Source organism: Alosa pseudoharengus, unplaced genomic scaffold, assembly GCF_046254945.1.
Source record: "Alosa pseudoharengus isolate Yale_2024_CS ecotype anadromous, Long Island Sound unplaced genomic scaffold, YU_APseudo_1.1 YU_APseudo_1.1_scf_16, whole genome shotgun sequence".
NCBI classification, from domain to species: domain Eukaryota; kingdom Metazoa; phylum Chordata; class Actinopteri; order Clupeiformes; family Clupeidae; genus Alosa; species Alosa pseudoharengus.
In genome coordinates, this window is record NW_027468630.1 from 38930323 (window position 1) to 38953173 (window position 22851).

The following is a 22851-nucleotide window of genomic DNA, read 5'->3' on the forward strand; positions in this document are numbered from 1 at the left end:
AACATCTGTCATCAAACTCTCCAGCTACATCAAAGTTTTGTAATATATGCTACCATGATAACCATTTTGTGTCGTCAGATTAGGACCAACAAATTAAATAATATTTAACTCGGTGAAAATAAGTTTCATGTGTTCACTTCAAATCATTAGACAGCTCACTGCATAACTTCACCGAGACATGACACTAAGTTATGATAATTTTTGCACATGACTGACGTGTTTCATATTATTAACCCCCAAAACGGAATAAAGTGTTAGTGGGACATGCCAGTTTGTTGTACATCAGTTAGGTTTTGGTATGTGAGGCAAAGATGAACCTATTTTGTTGTTTTGAGGCTTGCATATGCCCATGTTAAATTGTGGTTATATTTGGTCGACGCCGCTCCATAAAATCCATTGTTCATCCAGTGTTTGTGTGTTAAAAACTTCGGCGCTGATGTGTGTGGCAAGTGACAGCGCACCATAGACTGTAGGCCTATAAAATGGCAGTGTATGGCAAGCGATTTTATCATTTACCCGCTAAGTTTGACTATCTGGAATTAACATTGTAGATATCAACAACGTCTTTCTGACTAGTCGCAATTACATTTTGCATAGTTGGAATTGTCATTCAAGATATCTGTAACGTAATAGACTTCTCCAGAATATATCCCGCCTCCTAACTTCCGTATCCATCCAACTTCCGGGCGTGGATTGTCTATGGGAAATAACATGGCGTTTTGAAAGATCGTACCTGTCAAACTCTGTAGGTGACAAAGTAGAAAAAGCTGCTGGGCAGATTGGCCTACACACTTCTGCCATCTAGTTTCCACTGGATTTTTTGATTTTCGGTGCCGTTTAAGTAGTATAGTCTATAGTATACTACTTAAACGGCACCGACAATCAAAAAATCCAGTGGAAACTATATGGCAGTGTGTAGGCCAATCTGCCCACCAGCTTTTTCAACTTCGCTACCTATAGATGTTTTACCGGTATGATATTTCGAAACGCCATGTCATTTCCCATAGACAATCCACGCCCGGAAGTTGGATGGATACGGAAGTTACGGAGGCGGGACTTATTCTGGAGAGGTCAATTGTGACTAGTCGAAACGTCAGATAGAGATATCTGTAATTTAGTTTTGACTAGGCAAAACTGAATTACAGATATCTGTCATCGCGTCATTGAAAACAACATTCAACTCGTCACACATCTTAAATGGCAATTGCAGATATCTTTAATTCAGTTTTGACTAGGCAGAATGAAAGGTGAAGATATCTCAAACGTCATTATGACTAGTGCAAATTATGGTGCAAGACGTTGCTCTTTAGTTCCGTAGCAGAGCCCGTCTAGATTTCTAGGCTAGAGCCCATCTACTTAGACATTCTGTCAGCTAATTTCCCCTCCCCAACATAATCGAAGAAAAAGTGGGCTTATTTCCTTATTTCTATGAATGGAAGAAGAATAAGCAGGCTGTAATGTCGTAGCCTACATGAATTAGTAGGCCTAGGCTACTAAATGCACCAGCACCATCTAATTTCCCCTCCCCAACATAATCGAAGAAAAAGTGGGCTTATTTCCTTATTTCTATGAATGGAAGAAGAATAAGCAGGCTGTAATGTCGTAGCCTACATGAATTAGTAGGCCTAGGCTACTAAATGCACCAGCACCATCTAATTTCCCCTCCCCAACATAATCGAAGAAAAAGTGGGCTTATTTCCTTATTTCTATGAATGGAAGAAGAATAAGCAGGCTGTAATGTCGTAGCCTACATGAATTAGTAGGCCTAGGCTACTAAATGCACCAGCACCATCTACAGGAAATTCCATTCATAATGGTGTTGGCTGTAATCGAAAAAATCAAAGCAACATTGAATCATCAATTCTTGCTGCCAGCTCCTGTCTTGCATAGGCTGCAGTCAATCGCAAGACGATTAAAAACTCCTTCGCCCTCTGGCTGCTCTGACATGGTGCTAATTAGTGCTATTACAAAGTTAACAGTTGCTATGTGATTTGATGATTTAAACAACAACACGCTCTTCTCCCGCCGAAAGTGGGATGCGGGCCTAATTTGCATAGCAATACAGATATCTCTAACGTCATTTCGCCTAGTCAAAACTCTAAATCAAGATATCTATAATTACATTTTGACTAGGCAGAATAAAAGTTATAGATATCTCCAATTTCAGATATCTCTAATCAAAACTCATTCAAGATATCTATAACTTGATAATAGATATCTACAATCAAATTATGACTATCCCTAACTCCAGTTTGAGATATCTACAACGACATTTTGACTAGTCAAAATTCCATTTACAGATATCTACAATGTCATTTCGCCTAGTCAAAACTTAATTCAAGATATCTGAAAAGGAACATGTAGATATCTTGAATTGAAGTGAATTAAAGATAACTTCAACTGGAGTTATGACTAGTCAGAATCAAATTGTAGATATCTCTAACTGGAATTACAGATATCTACAATTCAATTGCAGATATCCGTAATTCACATAGTGGATATCTGCAACTGAATTGTAGATATCCGTAATGATAAACCCCATAGAAATTAATGGCAAATGTGGAGTCATTTGTCCTAGGAAGAATGTCTTTGTGGATATCTGAAATGACAATTATGGATAGGAAGAATTCAATTGCGGATATCTAAAATGTTCGTTTTGACTAGGCAAAACTGAATTACAGATATCTGCAATACATATCCAGTCTAGCGGGAAAATTTTAAAATCGCTTGCCATAGGCAGTGTACTCATGTCGAAAAGTTCCTTATTTTCAACTGAACTCAAAGATAATACATATAGTATTTTATGTTTGTTATGCCCTTTATTAGCTATATTTCTTAAGAATATATTGTGTTGCCTCAGGTCTGCTGCACATCTTTTTTAAATTTGATTTGAAATAATCAAATAGACCTACATCTTAAAGTTAAGTTAATGAAGTAACTTGCTTTGCTTTCATTTGAATCCTAATCAAGATAGTATACACAATAATTGCTTTATATTGTTAACATGGACTCCATGGAAGTTCAGAAATGCAAAATAATAGAATTTTAATCATGCGATAAAATATGTGATTAATCGTGATTAACTATAGGAATTCAGCGATTAATCGTGATTAAAAATTTTAATCGTTTGACAGCACTACTTTAAATGAAAAACACTCTTTAATAATCAAAAAAATAAACCGCTAATGAAGTAAACTTGTGACCATCAAAAAACGTTTATCGCCTGTAACTCCGTGATAACAGGACATAACAGGAAGGCATTTGGCTGAGCAACGGAGGATAATATGCTCTATATTTTGTCCAAATGATGTCTGTCTATCATCGTTACACTCGGAGAAAACCAGAATGTTTCATTCGTCCTGCGTTTCATCTACGGCTGCAAACGGGATTCACTGGACACAGAGAGACTCCAAGTTTTTCTTTCGCTATCGTTACGAAAAAAAATTGCCAGGCTACTATAGAAATACTTTGAAATTCCATTTGAGTCGGATCTGCTCCACCTTTTCACCAAGTTTTGCAGAAATTGTGCCCGTGGTTTTTTTGCGATATTGTTGACAGAAACTATTTGTGTGGTGCAACATGTTAAATATTAGTAGTTCATAAACTCCAACGTAGTGCCAATTTAGGTTGAAACTAAACGAAGATGGAACTTATGGTCAACTTACGTACAAATGTAATGAATTGTAATGTAGTCTAACTTGTGCAATCGGCTAAAGTGCAGTGGCTGCAGGACTAAAGCGAGCGAGAGATGCAAGAGTGGAGAACAGCTCAGCGCTTGCTAGAGATTACATTTTTTTTAAAGGGCCAGTACAAATGGCGGGCCGCCAATTGAAGAGCCATGGCCTAGGTGGTCGCAAGTCGCAAAAGTAAAGCAGATAGAAAGAACTCACGCAAATCTAACCTACAACACGCAGACAGCTTCATGCGCAGGAGAGAGAGAGCGCTCGCACAGGTGTTTTATGATTGTTGGCTTCTGATGGTATCTTGCTAATTCACTGAAGAAAGACTTATGATTATGGATAGAAAGAACATTCTGAATAAAAAATATTAAACCCTACAGCAAGTAGACTGCCTTGGTAGGGACGTTTAAATCATGTAAATCTGTAAACAAACGGGCTACTTGGTGAGGCTTGGCCTCACAGATGCGCTCGTGCCTTAGATGGCAAGAAAAATCTTCACGATATAGGCCTATGAACTGACCGCCCGATTCACGTTGGCTGGGGGGCAGGGGGGGCCATCAGACATTTGTGCCCAGAGGTCTATGAATTGTTAATCCGGCCCTGCCCCCAATGAATCCCAACTTTCCACCTCTGGGACAGCTTAAAAGAAGTTCGAGAGGACTCCTAACTCACTAAGACCTATTTACAAACCTTTTGCAAAGGCATAGTGACTGATTAATTTAATAATGTTACAAAGATACTGCATCAATCCGTATGTTTCATTAGGCTACTAGGCTATTGGTTTTGCCTTACTCTTGATTCATTTAGACTAGACCTTTTTATTCAGTTTTTCATCATCTTCCGTCCTTGTGTAGGGTTAACCCTAGGGTTGTCATATAAAACATATTGATGTCAATTGCCCATGTTCAGGGTGGAAAATAAAAAAGAAAGATTTGCATAAGACATCCTTTCTGTTTTTATTGTTTAGAAAACGTTTGACGTCTTGAGTTAATGCATTAAACATTGTTTGCTGGTAACCCGCCACAAATAGCTTACAGATTCTTGTGTGCGTACATTCTCTATTCTCTCCAAAATGTGCCCGTTGGCCAGGCCCAGGCTGGCCAAGTGCGTAATTCTGCGGCATAAAGCAGATGTATTTGTTTATTGTACAGAAAAATAAAAATAACCTGTCAAGCAGTCAATTGACTACATTGCAGTCAAGAAGTAGGGCAAATTAATTTACGAAACCAAAACGTGGGTCATAGTTGTCTAAGCCTCTATTGCATAGCCTGTTAAAAATGTCACTAGATAGTATTAAATCGCCAACAACATTGTTTTCTGCAGAAGCTTATCCTAGGCTACAGATTAATTCTGAACAGTTATTTCTCTACTGACTCAATTATCAAAAAGGTGCTTTCTCTTCGTCCTCCGCCAGTTGTAGTCTGCAGAACAGTTCTTGCACAAGACACTGTTTTGATTTACGTAGTTGCGTTACCCCCAACACTAGTGCTGGGCGGTATACCGGTTCACACCGTATACCGGTGTATATTTTCGTTATGATATGAATTTTTAATATACCGCCATACCGGTGTATTTGATTACACAACGTTTGGAACGCTACGCCGCGCGACAGTGTTTCAGACGGGACTTTTTTCACACGCACGCATGGTGCGACTGCGAGGCATAGTTATAGGGTAAACACAAAACACTTTAAGTTTTTCCCCTTAAGTATGACCTTTAAGGCTTAATTTATCCTTAGGTAAGGGGTTTATTTAAGGATGTTGCACAGGATACCTTAAATTGTTTCTTTAGTTAAGGAAAAACGTTAAGGGATACTGCATTGAAAGGGATTTACACGAAAATTCAATTGAGATTGTTCAACAGCTGTAACTAGCTGGCTAGTAGGTGATGTTGTTCGTTAGCAACCTACCGAACACAGTGAAGTTTAATGATCTTATCATTCATCTCACTTTAGGAATATTCGCTGAAATTATCCAGGTAGCAAGTAAAGCATGTTATAGACAGGAACTGAGCAATACTAGCTGGCTAGTTAGAAATGATCCTGACTGTCATCAGTGCACCAAAACGAACTTTTTTGTTAATGTTTTGCCTAGCGAACCGAACCGAAGCTCATGGCAGGCCACATGAAGTTAACGTTAGCCTACCACTAACGTCATGTAAACCACACAATAACAATAAGGCATGTTTCTGATAGGCCTGTTTGACAGAGTAAGCATATCAGCATAGAAGTTTTATTTTAAATTGTATAATTTTCAAAAAAGTATAAGTATAATTATTGCAAGTTGCACTACTTTTTGTATTGGTTTTAAGATGTTTGTGAAATTTGCACAGTAAAAGTTCTGTATTTTGAATGCAATTGTCTTTGCATTCTGATTAGATTCTTCATTAGAATCATGAGTGGCTCTTTGTAAACAGCATCATTTTCTGGGGCCATGCAAAACTGCATTACCACTAGTGTGGAGTTATTCTAAATCATGACGGTAAAATAGACCATCCTTAGTCAATGTACTGCAGCAATTCCTCTCTCAACCTGTAGAAAATGCTGTGAACATCTGATTATGCATGAAAAAAAAAAATACCGTCATATACCGTGAAATCGTAAGAATTTTGAAAAATACCGTGATATACATTTTTGGTCATACCGCCCAGCACTACCCAACACTGACAATAATGTAGACAGCAAATTAAGATATTTTTCTCCTGACAGTGTACCGGAGGAGCCAGTGGAACGTCCTGCAGGACCTGTGGCCCAACCTCCCTCTGAACTTCCAGTGTTGCCACCAACTAATAGAATTTCATTGTAGATGATTGTGTAAAGTATGATTAAAAACTGCTCGAAGAATATTGTTTTAAATGGAATGGAGTACATGAATGTTATGCAATGTTTTTAAAATGGAATTTCCCTGTTGAGGATTATGGGCCCTATTTTGGTGATCAGAAACAGATGGTCAGAGGCGCAAAGTTTATAGACATTATAGCCAGTCTACAATCACTAATTTAATGGTGTGATTTTGTGATCAAACGATGGGCGCTGGGAGCCCACAGTGCATCGGTATTTTGATAGTCAGCGGCGCATTTGAAGGAATCTGCTTGCACGCGAGACCATATGGAACAGGGATTCCACTAAACCTTGCTTTACTAAAACCTTATTTGTGACTAGCAGAGTATAACCTACATGCATCTGCACTCGTCTATTATTTGAACTAGGCAAAGTGAAACTTCACCGTAGTCTCATAGTCAACGACAAAACAGTTCAACACAGTTAAGTACTTTCACTATGGACTAACAAGGGGTTACTATCGAAAACATAGCCTGAAAAAATCATAGCTGAAAGCAGCAATGTGGGGGCCTAGCAGTGCGCTAGCAGGAATAGCGTTGCCATGGCATGAGCAACCACTCACAGCAACTTTGATGGCAATTGAATAAAGAATGGCAGAGAAATAAGCTCATTTACTTTGTTACAGTGCCCCTAGAGGCCAAATTACACCAATGTCCTTGTGCGTTCTCACAATTAGCTACCATGTCCCTGTACCAAGTTTGGACTTCATACACCAAAGCGTTGCTGAGATGTGAGCTCTCTCAGAGTTTGCACTAAATCCAAGATGGCGGAGGTCCAATATGCCGGAAAGTGACGGGATGGGGGTCGAAGGATTCAGAAGCTACCTCAATTGTGAAAATCAGACAAAAGAGTCAAGGATCACACGCATGAACACATGTCCAACATTGAACTGGCGGTGGCGCTAGAGCAGGGGTCTCAAACTCAAATGAGCTGGGGGCCAATTCTGCCAACGTCATCTCATTGGAGGGCCGGCTATTTTTGAAAATGCAATGTTCTTTTTTTCAAATACCACACAAAACTGCAAACAGAAAGTAGTGTTTTTATCTAGTTTTAGACACTAGCAACCTTAGCTTCTAAATAAAATAATGATAAAATAAATATTAATACAAATTATAAAACAAATAAAAAAGCATAAAAACAGGTATGTGTGTGTTTCACACCAAATAAAAATATTTTCCTCTCATAACTTTTTTAAACCTGGCAAACTATAGGCGTCAGGGTTAAGAAAGCAACACCATTGGATTTTTATATCAAAATTTCAAAAGGCCATGGCTTGAAAGTGGTGAGAGATAAAGTCCTACTGTAAATGTAAAAATCTTTGAGTAAAACAAAAGTTTATGAAGGGGGTAAATTTACCCATCTAATTTGCCACTGGATGGCAAGCACCTCAAATTATGCACCTTTCAGTAAATACTGGATGAACATATTTGAGCAGGTTTACTTTCCTTTTTTCATATTACCCACATAACAAATTAACAGGAAAACACCTAAGATGTATACCAACCCCTAAGATGTATATGGTTTCTAAATCACAAGGCCTACAATAAAGTATTCTGGTCAAATCAGTTCCTATCGCGGGTAATCTGAGTAGGCTACCCAGAAGTTTGCATCATATTGCGGGTGACTTTGTAGTTTAGAGCCCTATTTCTACTAGCCCTGCTGTCTGTACCACGTCCATTACGGACACTATCATCACGATTACCACTGCAACCTCCAAGCTATGTTGGGCAGAGGGTCGAAATAAGCATGGTATGCTTAGTGGACACCGTCGTACACGCAGACGCACCTCCATTCAATAGATGATCGACCATAATCTCCAAAAGGATCTTCTCCTTCAGATTTAGAATAGGTGAATAACATAGCCTACCTAAGACTTCATCACACGTAAACGTTTTTCAACATTTGGTGTAGGCCTATTTCTGCTTAATTTCTGCTTCAATTTATGCAGCACATATGGCCTGCATCGCTTCCGCGTCATTACAAATGCATATCTTTTTGTGTTTCTCGCGTGTAATACAAGTATTTCCTGAAAACTTTGCGCAGCGATTTTGGGTTTGAATGAAGCTCTGGATGTCTAGCACATAGTGGAGCAGAGTACAAATGAGATTTGTCACCGTACTTGGAACTATCGTCTATTTTAATCAGTATCGTTGTTTGCCGCAATTAAAAAGTCTCAAGGGCCGGATTACGTTATTATTTTGACATACGTCGCGGGCCGGAATTGGGCCGGACGGGGGCTGGATTTGGCCCGCGGGCCGGGTGTTTGAGACCCCTGCGCTAGAGCATTCAATGTATATGCATAAAAATTGCTGTGAGTGATTGGGACAATGTCCTGACTAATGGTATTGAGTTTTGTTATGTTAACTCAAAGCATCACCGAGATGTTAGTCCACTTCCTGTTTGGCGGCTTCATCGCCATATTTGATTGGCTGTCATGGGCAAACAAAGTTGAAATTGAAAATTTTCATTTGTGCGCCTCGGTCAGAAGATCATCTCCGCCAAGTTCCGTGAAAATCGGATGAAATTTGTGACCGCTGAAACTTTTCGTGGAGTTTGGACTAAATCCAATATGGCGGAGGTCCAATATGGTGGAAAGTGACGTAATAGGGGTCATTGAACTCAGGTCGGTCCAGGGATTCCAACAGTACCTGATTTGTTAAAATCGGACACACGCTCAATGGTCACATACGTGAATGTGAGTGCAGTTTCGACCCATTGGTGGCGCTAGAGTGTTGGGCATAGAGTTCTGTAAATTGGTGAGAGTGATCATGGGATGGTCCTGAATCAGTGCGCCCAATTTCATAACTTTAGACTCAGCGGTTCAAATTTTGACCTGTTGGTGGCGCTAGACGGCAGGGTTTAGAGTAGGGCTGAAAGATTTATTGCATTTGCGATAATATTGCGATATGATGAAACGCGATTTTCAAACGGCAAAGGATGCGATTACACTTTGTAATATGTGACATCACCAAAACGCATTTATTGCGCTTGCCATATATTTGGTATTTTCTATATGTAGCTACTGCTGTCCGTTTTTAAATCATTTCAACATTTTACATCTATAACATTTTAGAGGACTAACAGGCTAGAGTAGGCGCCCTATCTCATAAGATTCTATCATAGAATTTTGACATAGAAGAGGGAGTGGGGGCGCCGTGAGTGCTGGGCGAGCAGATAGGCCTACGAGTAGTGAGTTGCCGTCTATGGGAAAAGATGGATACAGCAAAAAAAAAGCTGTTGACGACTAAAAAAAGAAAAAGAAAGAGGGAAAAGGAGATGGCATGTCAAGGGATGCAACAGCAGTTAAATAAGTGGACGGCGAAAGGCAACAGGTAGTATTTAAAGTGATGACGTCTGTACATGGAGGCTTGCAAATATGAATGTTAACAGACTAACTAGCGTTTGTTAAGCATAATGCCGATTGAAACATAGCCTATTCCATTCAGATAGCTAAGTGGCTACCATGCTCATACTGCACTTTTAATGGCCAACTGCAAACAGAAATGTCATGCTAGCAGCAACTCATTACATGTTTCCATATCCTAACAATGAAGGCTCCTTGTAATAACTTAATATTGTGTTGTCAATGTGGTGCAAACAAACAAGGCTAGAGTGCCTATCAGCCTTATCCATTGTGAGCAATAGCTGGCAAAAGGAACGTATGAGAACCGTTTAGACTCTCTTAAAGTGGCAATGCACCATTTATCAATACTTTTTAAGTATAACATCAAGTTAAACATCAAATTGACAGCATATCTTTAAAAACATACTCAATATACACTCATGCACAATAATAGTGTAAATTATTGGCCTTTTGTTTTGCTTTAGTTGTTTGTGTTTTTTCGCCAATATTGTTGTTGCATACCCCTCAAAAATGGGTAGCTGCGCCCCTGACTGGAGTACAGTGACAGGGGGCATTTGCGATATCCAAGGGGGTTGGCGGTGTCAATTGATGCATAATGTTATCCGCAAGTAGTTGACACAGCTAACCACCAAAAACCCAGCTGTTCTAACATTAGCTTACCAGCTAAGGCTTTAGGCTACATACATGCTGCTAACTGCTGCTAACTTTGCCTGTTTAAAGAGTTTTGTCTCCGCGATTGGCTTTGTTGTGATATGAACAAACTAGTTCATTTGCATGCTTGCGTATTGCGCTGTGGTGTTGATGATGCTAACCTTTAGTTAACACCGAGCGGAACGGTCATTCGGCCGCATTTATTTGCGCTGCAACAATCTACAGTAGTTTGTTCCAATTCACGTGCAAGTAGCCTACAGAGGAGATGAGCGAGTCTGTGTGTGTGTGTGTGTGTGTGTGTGTGTGTGTGTGTGTGTGTGTGTGTGTGTGTGTGTGTGTGTGTGTGTGTGTGTGCGCGCGCGCGTGTATGGAGAGCACAGGACAAGGAGAAGGTGTCAGTGCCACTGCATGTAGACCTAACTGTTAACTAACGAAAGAAGATCATATCTACATGAAATAGAAACAAAATAGAAACGTATAGGGTCATTCCACGTCAGTTCAACCAAGGCCCACGCACTTAGGTCTCAAAAAATTCTGAAAAAATTACCAGGTGTACCTATGTTACCCAGGAGACACACTGTAAAATTACTCTTATGTAAGATCAATACTTTTCAAGATACAGCCAGTTTTACAGGGGGAGGGGGGTGTCGATTTTGTTCGGGCTCTTTTTTTTGTCAAAGTTCACAAGCCCACGGCGCAAGAACTAAACCATGTAGGAGGCTCAAATTTTACTTATCTCCTTATCTCAGCCTCCTACATGGTTTAGTTCTTGCGACGTGGAATGACCCTATAAGAATCATTAAATGTTTACAAGGCTGGAAGTTCAACAAATATAGGTCTACTAATGTGATTAAAATAGTTAACTAAAAAATATTTTATTCATCAATCTTATTCAATGACCTAATGCCATCATACTGTAACATAGGCCTGGGCTCCAGGAAAGAACAGTTTATGTTTAACTTATCTAATTTTGTGTTGGTCATACTATAGAACAGTGGTCGCCAACCCGTCGATCGCGATCGACCAGTAGATCTTTAGGACTTGCCCAGTAGATCCCGAGAATAACAGGACAATTAAAAACAGTCACCAAATTCCCACATGTTCGCCAACGTTTACAGGGCGTAGCCTACATTTCAGCGTTGGATAGGATAGCGCATGATTTATTCAAGACCTAGCCATCATAATGTGAGAAAATCCTGCATACATTTACAGTACTGTCTGATAACGTTAATCTAATAATGGAGCAGCGTGAATGCGGGACCGGACGAACCATCTTCTGACTTGAACCGAACATAACCCCATGCAGACACACACGCGCACAGCACCACTTTGCAGGTTCTCTCTCTCTCTCTCTCTCTCTCTCTCTCTCTCTCAACAGGACTTGTCACCGCTGAAGTCAAATTATGGTGCTAATTATTAGGTGCTTCTATATCAACTGCTAACTGACAGAAAATAAAAAACAAAAGTTTAGCGATCAGGAATTTGTTCTCCATTTGAAGAATGTAATCGATTGCGGACGTGCACAGACACGGAGTGCATTGTAGGCCTAGGCTTAGGTTACTTTCACTCTCTAGAGTACGCATTAATTAGGTGATAGATGCTTCATACCAAAACAGCCATCAAACATCAAATTTATCATGACGTATTGTCACAAACACTTACTCCAAAACCAAAATCATGTAAGTAAAGACTATGTTAAAGTGTTGTTATCTCATTGACGCCTGTATAAGGGGGTGGAGGATGTGATATTTTTGACCTGATACATTTGCCTAAATAAAAGGCCTTAAATTGGAAGTATTTTAGCTTTCATTTTCTTTTGACGCTTCAAGGTAGATCTTGCCTTTGTTCAGGGCGAGGTTAGGGATCTTGGGCTCAAAAAGGTTGGTGACCACTGCTAATGAATAATATATTGCTTGTCTTTGTTGAATAAGACAGAAGATAAAGAGATTAAAAATAATCACATATCGCATCGCAATCGCAATATTGGTAAGAAAAATCGCAATTAGATTTTTTTCCAAAATCGTTCACCCAAATAGTCAGTGCAGTGTCCCGAAACTTTCTGCCAAATTTCAGCACTTTTTAGCCAGGCGTTCTATGGGCTGCCATAGACTCCAATGGCAGAGGAATAATAATAGGAAAAGCTAGTAACTCAATGGGTGCCTTCGCAGCTTCGCTGCTAGGCCCCCAATAATGTTTGAATGACTGAACAGAAAATCCATTCCTTGAAAATCCAGAATATTTATCCTGCAGAGGAGTTGCTGCTTACATCTCATGACAGTATGTCTTCAGCTGTGCTTTATAGCCGCCTTTCACTATAGACCAGGTTTTTCTTGTTCAGTGGCGTAATGATTTTTAGGTGGCGTAAGATAGCGATTTTTGGATCATGCGCCAGACCACACCTTATGTCGTTAATTGCCACACCTCTGGGCGCAAGGTTTAATAAAAGTGGAGCGCATGGCGAAAGATTCCTCACTTTATTGAGTGTAAGCCTTGCGTTGCGCCACCTTGCGCTGGGTGCACCATAGAGCCCTTTATCTTCGCGTCAGTGTTACTGTTTAACTACTTAATTTTGCTGTTTGACAATGTCACACTGTTGTTTTGATATTACATTTTACTGAATTTCTCAAAGATATTATGCATCAAAGTTTCCTTATTGATGGACCTAAGTATCAAAGTTACTTTTGGTGTGCTACATGTTTTGCAGTTTATACTGTTGAAAAAAAAAAAAAAAATGTCCTCCTTTATCAATGTTACAATAAACACTTCATATATTCTGACTCTCTTTATGCAATGACTATCTTTGTCCTTTAGTGTGACTTTTTGTCCTATGGTGTGACAAACATAAAACAACAGAAAAATATCCTTAATTTCAAAATATCTTTTAGAAAAAGTCAGGTTTCACATTAGGGGAGTTACAATAATATCTCCTCTTAGATAGCTACAATTTCAAACAGTTTCGTAGGGTTGGCGAAAAAGTTGTATTGAAATTCATAGGAAACTGTTAATCAAGTTAATCTATTCATAGTGAAAATTATTATAATTAGTTTATGTAAAATAAATATCACTTAAAGAAAATAATGATTTAATAATGTGAACAATTCTGTCTCAAGTATTTTTTATGTTATTTAATATAATTTCTTAGTACTTTTTTAAATGTCACACCATAGGACACATTAAACAGCGAGTGTGCTCTTTCGGTATGATAATCAGCTCTTCTAATGCTTAGGGTACGTCTTACCCATCTGAAATGACTCCTCTACCTTTGCTGCCTCCATCTTTTCTGTTTTTGTTGTGTAAAAAAACGTTGTATATGATGGCATTGAAGTCTTGAGTTAGTGAATTGGCTACAATTCTTTCATTTTGTAATCGCTGGGTACGTGCATTCTCTCTCCTGCAGATTTGCGTTCCGTAGCCAAGTGCATAATTTTTCAAAAGTTAAAAAAATAAATGTGTTTATTGTACAGAAAATAAATAGCCTATACTGTCATAGTGTCAGTTAATTGGCTACAGTGCAGTGAAGAGTTTGGAGAGTGAAGTTATGATAGGGCAATTTGGAGTTTTATGAAAATAATTTACGAACCATGGGCCATGACCATGAAGCCTCTATTTCTTGCAGCTAAAGCACTAGCTAGATAGTTTAAATAGCCACCAACATTCATTCTTGCAGTTCAGAATATTTCTGACAAGAGTTGTGATCTTAAAGGAGATGTTCGGTGTGATATTGACCTAAAGTGTGTTGAAACATGATTCCGAGTGTGAACTTTTGCCTCATAGCTCATCTCGGCTTGGCCCCTGCACTCCGAAATCTGGCGCTAGTTAGCTGATGCTACCAACAGGTTTTCAATGGGGGTGCCTCGGGCGTCGGGCATGCAAATAAATCATTGTTTTACATCATTTACGAGGCTCAAAGTAGCTCCACACTTCATTGGTAGACCTCTGAGGGCCCTGACATTTAAAAGAGACATTGAGAACTTTGAAAAACCACTGGTAGTTTATTTAAGACTATTTATACAGATAGTACCTTCAGGAAGTTTACCATTCGCCGCCATCTTGAATTTAGTCACAATAAGTCGAGCGACAAGTACGAATGAACAGGTATAAGTATAAGTATATATACTCTTTTGATCCCGTGAGGGAAATTTGGTCTCTGCATTTATCCCAATCCGTGAATTAGTGAAACACACTCAAGCACACCGTGAACACACAGTGAGGTGAAGCACACACTAATCCCGGTGCAGTGAGCTGCCTGCAACAACAGCGGAAACTCGGGGAGCTGTGAGGGGTGCCTTGCTCAAGGGCACTTCAGCCGTTCCTACTGGTCGGGGTTCGAACCGGCAACCCTCCAGTTACAAGTCCGAAGCGCTAACCAGTAGGCCACGGTTGCCCCGGTAAGGTATGATAAGGGATCAGATTCCAAAAATAATTCCGTGGAAATGTGGAAATTCGTTGCTGCTACTGGAAGCAACTGGAATCCATGCATTTCCACGGATTTATTTTCCCAGTTATTGGCGGCTCAAGCAACTGGCATTACTATGCATGCATCCTGAAAGGTGTAGGCCGGATAGAAGGAAACGTTCCGGGGACGCTTCTTAATGTTCACTAAGCGTCCTCTAAAACTGATGAATGTCCTGGACCTTCACAGGACATAGGGGACGTTACCAAAACATCCTACTTTGGTTATAAAAGTGCTGCAGTTAAAATGTCCCCAAGATAACTTAAATAGGACATCCCCTTAGGTTATTTGGTGGTGCCACTGTAAGGTGTCTTACATACTCGACGTTCCCGACCGGTAGCGTGACAATGTGACGTCAAAATGACGCTGATCTCTCTGGCGTGCCAGGATTTTTGCCGGGTAGCGCACGGTAGCGCACCACCCTATTTTTTTCAGCTGAGCGAATTGCAAAAACCTGAAAATGGAGTTGCAGTTCGGAGGACTGTTTTGTTACAGTCATGAATTTTTAATAGTTTGCTGGATAAGTTACCAGCGAGAGTCGCAACACATGGAATTAAGAGGAAAGAATAGAAAATAATTATTTTCAACCAAAGGATATCTGCTAAGACCTGAACTAAATCTCTTTCCACTTTAGGAAATTACACAAACTCAGCCAACTGCTGCTTTTACTGCCATTGCCGCCAATGCTACTGACAGCTTCTTCTACTGTAAAGTAGGTAGCGATAGCCTTTTCACAACAGCGACATCTCTGTTCAGGAGAATATTGCAACTAATGGCGCGACCACCATGTGTGTTCTTGTCTGTCAGCCAAGTTTGAAATCAGTAAGACAAACAGTTTGATAAATATACAAACCACACACACACACACACACACACACACACACACACACACACACACACACACACGTCATTAACAAATAGATTATATTATATTCCATATCTTTGTGTTGAGAAATGAAAATAATGAATCTACAGAGAAAAACAGTGCCATTTCATTCAATATTTTGTGTCAGTTCTACATTTACAGTACAGGTTTTCATTTTAGTGGCAAGGAAAAGGTGGACATGAAAATAATGTAACCTAGTCAAATGATCAGCAGAATTGTTTCCCCTCTAATAGAATTACTTCAGGACAAAACACGGACAGGCAAATGTATAGTTTCACATAGGGCTGCACGATTATGGCCAAAATGATAATCACGATTATTTTGATCAATACTGAGATCACGATTATTTATCACGATTATTAATTCATTTTATATTTTTTCCCTTAAACATATTGGACTTGCTATCTGGCTCACCCAAATTCTTCCCCTCACATTTACTCCCCAAAATTACTGCAAATATAGATTGACTGCGACTTCCAAACAACTTCCAAACAAATGTTTTGAGCGTGCTACTTTGTAAATATCTGGGGAAACATTAACGGCAACACAGTAATTACAACAAAGTATTAAGAAATACTGTTAATTTGATGCTTTTTAATTCATTTATAAATGGTGCTCTGTCACTTTAAGACCCTTTGCCAGATCCACTCAAATAGCCTACGGCTAGTGCTGTGCCTATGGCTGTGCCCGCTCAGTTTGTAAATGGTCAGTAATGGGAACTGTTGCCATTGCGCTCTGTGTCGTGCACGCTCAAATACGTTCCCAATTAAATATGAGTAGCATAACTAGTTAGATCTGCTGCAATGGAGATACTATGTATCTCGATGTAACAAGCTGTTTTGAAATTGACATTGTAAACGTTCTTTAGGAAGAGTAAGCAGTTTGCAGTAGCCTGAAGTTAACCACAACGTCATCTATCGCAGGAAAAAAAAATAGCAAGCGGCCTATGATAACCTAATTATATTGTAATGATCTGAGCCTAGCTGTCATCACTGTACTCCCATAATGCTGTGCGTGTGTGTGTGTGTAATGTTGATGTTGGTTTAGTATGAGTAATGGCGTTTACCTTATCATGTATGTGTTAGCTGGTATAGTCTTTCTTTATGTTGTACCTCATGTGTTTACCCCGTGTATTGTATGTGACTACCCTGTTTGTGTATTGTGCTTGTTTAATTGACCTCCCTTGTGTTGCCTGTTTTATGACGTTCGTGTTTTTGGTGCGTAACCAATAAAGACCATTTTGAGACAATCTTACAATTTGTTACAATATGCTTGGCAGGCCAGATTAAAGTGTGGCGGGCCGTATCTATGATAAACTAATAAATGCTCGGCGGGCCGGATTAAAGTGCGTGGCGGGCCGCAGTTTGGACACCCCTGGTTTAGTCATTCGTTGATATGTAAAACACTGACGTGTAGGCTACATTTTCATTATTGTTCACTCGTTTTGAGTAGGCTGTGTATTGAAACGCATATGCATTGTAGGTTGCACATGTAGCTTATAAAATACATTAATATAATTCACGGATGCCGTCATTAGCTCAACTCTTATTATTAGGCTATATCGGAGGAAGCAAACAAGGACTAAAAGTTAACGTGATAAAAAGGCATGTGTGGTTTACGTCATGTGATGTATTTCACGGTATGAGTTGAGAGCCCTGCTTTGCTTAAGTTTTTGGTTAATCTCACTTGCCTGAAATACGAATAGTAGTCTAACTAGCCTACTAATAGTTAACATAATGCTACTAATACACAGTGCATCCAAACCGAGCAGTGCATCAGGCTGAGCAGTGCAGGGAACAGTTGTCATTGGTAGGCTGCATGCAGGCACATGGTCAAACAGGTTTAAGGAGTGCTTGATTTGTTTTGTAGCGGAGCATTCTATGGGTTGCCAGGTTGGTTCAATGGGTAGAGCACGCATTTTTAATATCGCTCGATCACGCAAATTTGATCGTGGGAAGCCAAAATTGTGATCGTGATTAAAATTCGATTAATTGTGCAGCCCTAGTTTCACACACACAGAGAGACAGCACTGACAGTATAGTATATTTAGCTCTTGTAATATATTTCTGAGTAGATTAATCAAAATGCATTTCATTAATTAAAACAGCTATTCCTCAACAGATTAACATCCAGCTCGACTCAACTTCACTGACCCCAACTAGATCGGCACGTAACTTGGGCGTTGTAATTGATGACCGACTTAACTTCTCTGAGCATGTAGCTTCTATTGCAGTTCAGTTTATGCTTTACAACATTAGGAAGATCAGACCTTATCTGACACAAGATTCCACAAAACGTCTTGTTCAAACCATGGTCATCTTCAATCTGGACTATTGTAATTCACTGTTAGCTAACTTACACGCTTGTGTAATAAGATCAGTATAGCTGATTCAGCAGGGCTTAACATTTATTTTTCAAAATGGGGGGGATTCCCCCCTTAGGTTATTCATATAGGGGGGATTTGATTTGGAGGCCCCCACCACCTTGACATCATCAGTAATATGACATCATCAGTAATATTGAATATACTGTAGCGGGATCATTCACAACAGTGGCCATCCTAGATTCTGCTTGACTCTCTCCACACACACAAACACACACTGAAAATGATGGCTTATGTGATATGTTTCTATTTCATATATTTTTAAATTCATATAGAGTGTATTTAGTTAATAATGTATATTATTTTACTAGTAATTACTAGTAGCTAAACATATTTAGTCATTTGAATGCTCATATTGATTTTTAAACTATTACACTTAGGCATATCTTTATTATGGTGTGTAAGTTTAATTGAGTGCACATTGGTGATGTGTAGGTGTAATTGAGTGCCTGTCACTTTAAGAAATACGTGAGAGTAATTAGCCTTCAGCCTGACGGTTTTAGGCTAGTGAATAAAAGTTGTGCATAGTGCATAAGGATATGTGGATGCAATTCATTATGTTTTCTATGTCATTAGATAAAATAAATGTTCAAAAAACTAACAAGTCGAAGACAATCTTTCTGGGATCAAGTGTTTTGCAATGTTCACTAATGATTTTAGTGAGCATTACTGGCAGACGTGACCTTACCTTCCAGGATAGTTACCATAGCAGAGATAGTTACCATAGCAGAGATAGTTATAGCTCTCTCCAGATGTAAAAGTTTGCCATGTTTGCGTAGCCTATTTGCGTAAGCGCAAAGTGGTTCTCTCTCTCTCTCTCTCTCTCTGTGTGTGTGTGTGTGTGTGTGTGTGTGTGTCTGCGTCTGCATTATGCTATGTTAAATTCAAGTCGGTAGTTGATCCGTCCGGTCAATAGCGCGGTTAGCACCGCATTCACGCCACTTCATGATTAGATTAACGTCATCAGATAGGCCGTAAAAGTGTATGCAGGAATTTCTCGCATTATGATGGCTAGAGTTGCGAGACTTGAACAAATTATGCGCAATACCCGGAATCCCGCAGTGAAATTTAGGCCCTGAATCAGAATGCTGGAGCAGTATAGTATAAGTATATATACTCTTTTGATCCCATGAGGGAAATTTGGTCTCTGCATTTATCCCAATCCGTGAATTAGTGAAACACACTCAGCACACAGTGAACACACAGTGAGGTGAAGCACACACTAATCCCTGCGCAGTGAGCTGCCTGCAACAACAGCGGCGCTCGGGGAGCAGTGAGGGGTTAGGTGCCTTGCTCAAGGGCACTTCAGCCATGCCTACTGGTCGGGGTTCAAACCGGCAACCCTCAGGTTACAAGTCCGAAGCGCTAACCAGTAGGCCACGGCTGCCCCTTTGTGTAATGGACAGGAATCTGGCCTAAATGAAAGCAAAGCATTGTTTCTTTAGCCAGAATTAATACTACTGTTGCAATCACATGGCAATCATGAAAACATAGCCTAAAGTAAAGCGCAAACAGAAGGAGGAGACGAATGTGTCTGCACCAATAACACCATAAAAAAGTGTTGGTTTGCTGCTAGCTTAATAGTTAATCAGGGAAGCAAATTCATTTTGTTTTTTGAAAACTAACATGGCACTCGACGGTCATATTGGCATCATATCAATTGGAACATTGCTCAATAAGTCATTCAGTGAAGGGGAATATGTGATGCGTCTCAGATATTGTTGTTACTTTCACTCTGCAAAATTATCTGTTGTAGCATCTGCCTAGTGTCCCGCTTTAAATGAAAAAGAGAATAGCCATTTTAAACTGTAACCTTATATCTCATTAAGACAATGTTGATGCTGTAGTGTGACATATTTTCTTTGTTCTTTTCTTTGTGTGGCTCAGTCATGCTGGACTGGTTAGCCACTCCTGATATAGCCTTAAACTAGGGGCAGCAGTATTATTAGTTTGGGTAATTATAGTGGATGGAATCCACTATCTTGAAATCTCCTGGCTTCTTCTTATTATAACCTTTTCTTTTTACCTTTTCAAGAATTAATGCGACTCTAACCGCTTAACGTACAGACATGTTGAAATAACCGTTCTCAAGGTCTGGAGTGGGGTAATAGAGTTATTATTTCAGATTTTTTAAAAGTTTATACTTTTTTAAAAATAGGGGATTAAAAATGTTAAAAAGCTATTTTTTCCCCCATAGACTTCAATGGCTGTGATGTCATAATGGCCTAAAGGCAGCTGCGCTTGTTAAGCTCCCAGAGTAGTTCCCGGGCTAATCAGAACACTGGCACAGGTGTTTGTGTGTTTGTATGGACTCAAAGATGAAGTGAGTTGATGTTGGAGGTCAAAGGTCAAAGGTCAAGTCCATGAATACTCGAGCGCGATATCTCAAGAATGCCTTGACATACATGCCTGAAATTTGGTATGAGTGTTTGTTTGGACTCAAAGATGAGGAGAATTGATGTTGGAGGTCAAATGTTAAGGTCAAAAACACCTTGAGTGTTATATCTCAAGAACGCCTTGACACACAAGGTTTTTTGGTACGACGGTTTGTATGAACTCAAAGATTAAGTGATTCAATGTTTTTTTTTTATCAGGAATCTCCCCACCAACATTAAGCCAGCAGCTTTCCATCCACTATTGTAATTCCTCTGGCATTACATTTCTAGTTAAGTCTTATACTCCCCACTACAGTGATCTTTTATGACTTAGGTAAGGCTCTGGGGAATCTGACTGCCAATTCATATAATACCTTACCTATACCTTATACTTATCTACGAAAAGAACACAGTTTTCAAGATCAAGATGTCTATATCCTGGACAGAGAGGATAGGTGGCTTGAAAAAGGTGTCAAGGAGGCCATATTAGTTAAAGTGGAGCGACACTCTTAAAATAGGGGAGGTGGGTTGAGACATAATTTGTCCTCAGCCTAAAACACGGTTCTGAAAACCATTCCTAGGCGCTTTACAGATACACCATCCTGTTCCACCTCTCAAACAGGGGGAGGGGAATCATCTGAAGCTGGGACACCTCTGGCAAACACAAATTGACTACATCTCAGCAGTCATGTGACATCATGCCATGAGATCATGTGACTGCCTTGTGTATTAATGCCAGAGTTATTTCCTGTGCACACTAAACAACTGATGAAGGTGTTTGGCTGAACACTGAAACGTGTTTTAAAATTAAACCTTTGATGAAACTACAATACCTGGATGCATAAATGAATCTCCATAGACATATAAAACCTTGCAAAATTATGCTACAGAGGTTGTTCTTAACAACCGAGGTTCATTAGATCAGAGGAAGCCAGAAATACAGGCAGTTCTCCTATTGTAAGATTTCTATAATATCTATAGTTTATGCTAGGCCTAGTTTTTTTTTTTTTTTTCGTGGAGGGAACGAGACTGCCACAAATATCATGCTGGGAACTTTCTGTCACTGGAGGTGAGCGATGTGTTAAATTGTACTCATATTCACCTGTAGTGTCACACCTTAGCTTTTGCTGTGTGCTTGAAGCACAACTTAGAACAATAGTGTGTAGCCTACTCATGACTGAGAGTTGAAATCCCGTGACATACCGCATGTACGCTAGTTTCGGTTTGTTGCCAGGTGCCCCACCCACAAATTCAATGACCTCTCGCCAGGTCGGATTATTTCAAGAAAGCCTTTGCAAAAATTAGACAAACCTGTCTGACAGGTGAGGTCCGCGTGGATTTGGCTGAATTTGAGCAAAATGTAGATTAAAGTCAGACGATATAAAAACAATTTATTGATAACTGGCATCAAGTGCCAGTGCAAGTGCAAGTGCCAGCCTGAGCGATTAGAGAATTTGACGTAGTTATTCATAGAATCGAGTGACAGTTCTAAAAGAGTGATAGTCAAGTGCTAGATAAAGCCGAGTCATGTGCACATTGCACAATAGCCTACATGAAATTAAACAAACACAAAGATATCCCCATGCTTAGACTGACGTCAAAGAAAGCATGCAACATATTTCAGTGTTGAAGGCGACTGACACGGCTTAGTTTACATGAACTTTGCAACACCATGATGTGCATTGCTATGTTGACTTACCTCCCCAAATGCCGATTTTCAACTGAGACTTGTCGAGGTTTTCCACATAATTACCAATGAACCTGTTCAACAGATCACTCACGAGTGACTCAAAAACCATGCTGTCGCAAAGGTTAGTACATCTTAATGCAAACGGAATATATCCATCTCACGAAATACACAACAACGGGTTGGTTCAGTTTCTAAGATCTCTTCCGTCATCATCAATATGACTACGATTGGAAACCATATGGGAGGCGCACTGCCATCTACTGCGCTGGAGTAGCCTAGGCCTAGTAATGTACCTTTTTAATGCAAGGAAATAAATAAAAATCCATACAAAAAACAGGTACACTTGTTTTAAGTTTTAAAAATATATATTGTGAATCTGCCCTCTATGCACAAAACATTACACAGCTTAAGAATTTAAAGAAAGGCTTTCCGGGAGGGTTTGGTCAGGTGTTTTAGGAAACAATGATGTTGATGGGGCTTGGACTTTGTTCAAACAGCACTTTATAGCTGCTCTTGATGTTGTTGCACCA

General features: G+C 39.6%; 1 protein-coding gene across 3 annotated transcripts in view; it reads right to left on the reverse strand.

Annotated features, from left to right (window-relative positions):
* vps13c (vacuolar protein sorting 13 homolog C) overlaps positions 1-22531 on the reverse strand; it is a 511929-nt gene extending 489398 nt beyond the window's left edge. For all 3 annotated transcript variants that reach the window (XM_076287956.1, XM_076287955.1, XM_076287957.1), the window contains exon 1: positions 22331-22531. In XM_076287956.1, the coding sequence (XP_076144071.1) occupies positions 22331-22430 (100 nt within the window). In that variant the 5' untranslated portion in view covers positions 22431-22531. The remainder of the gene's footprint in view (positions 1-22330) is intronic.
* Positions 22532-22851: the final 320 nt, after the last annotated feature.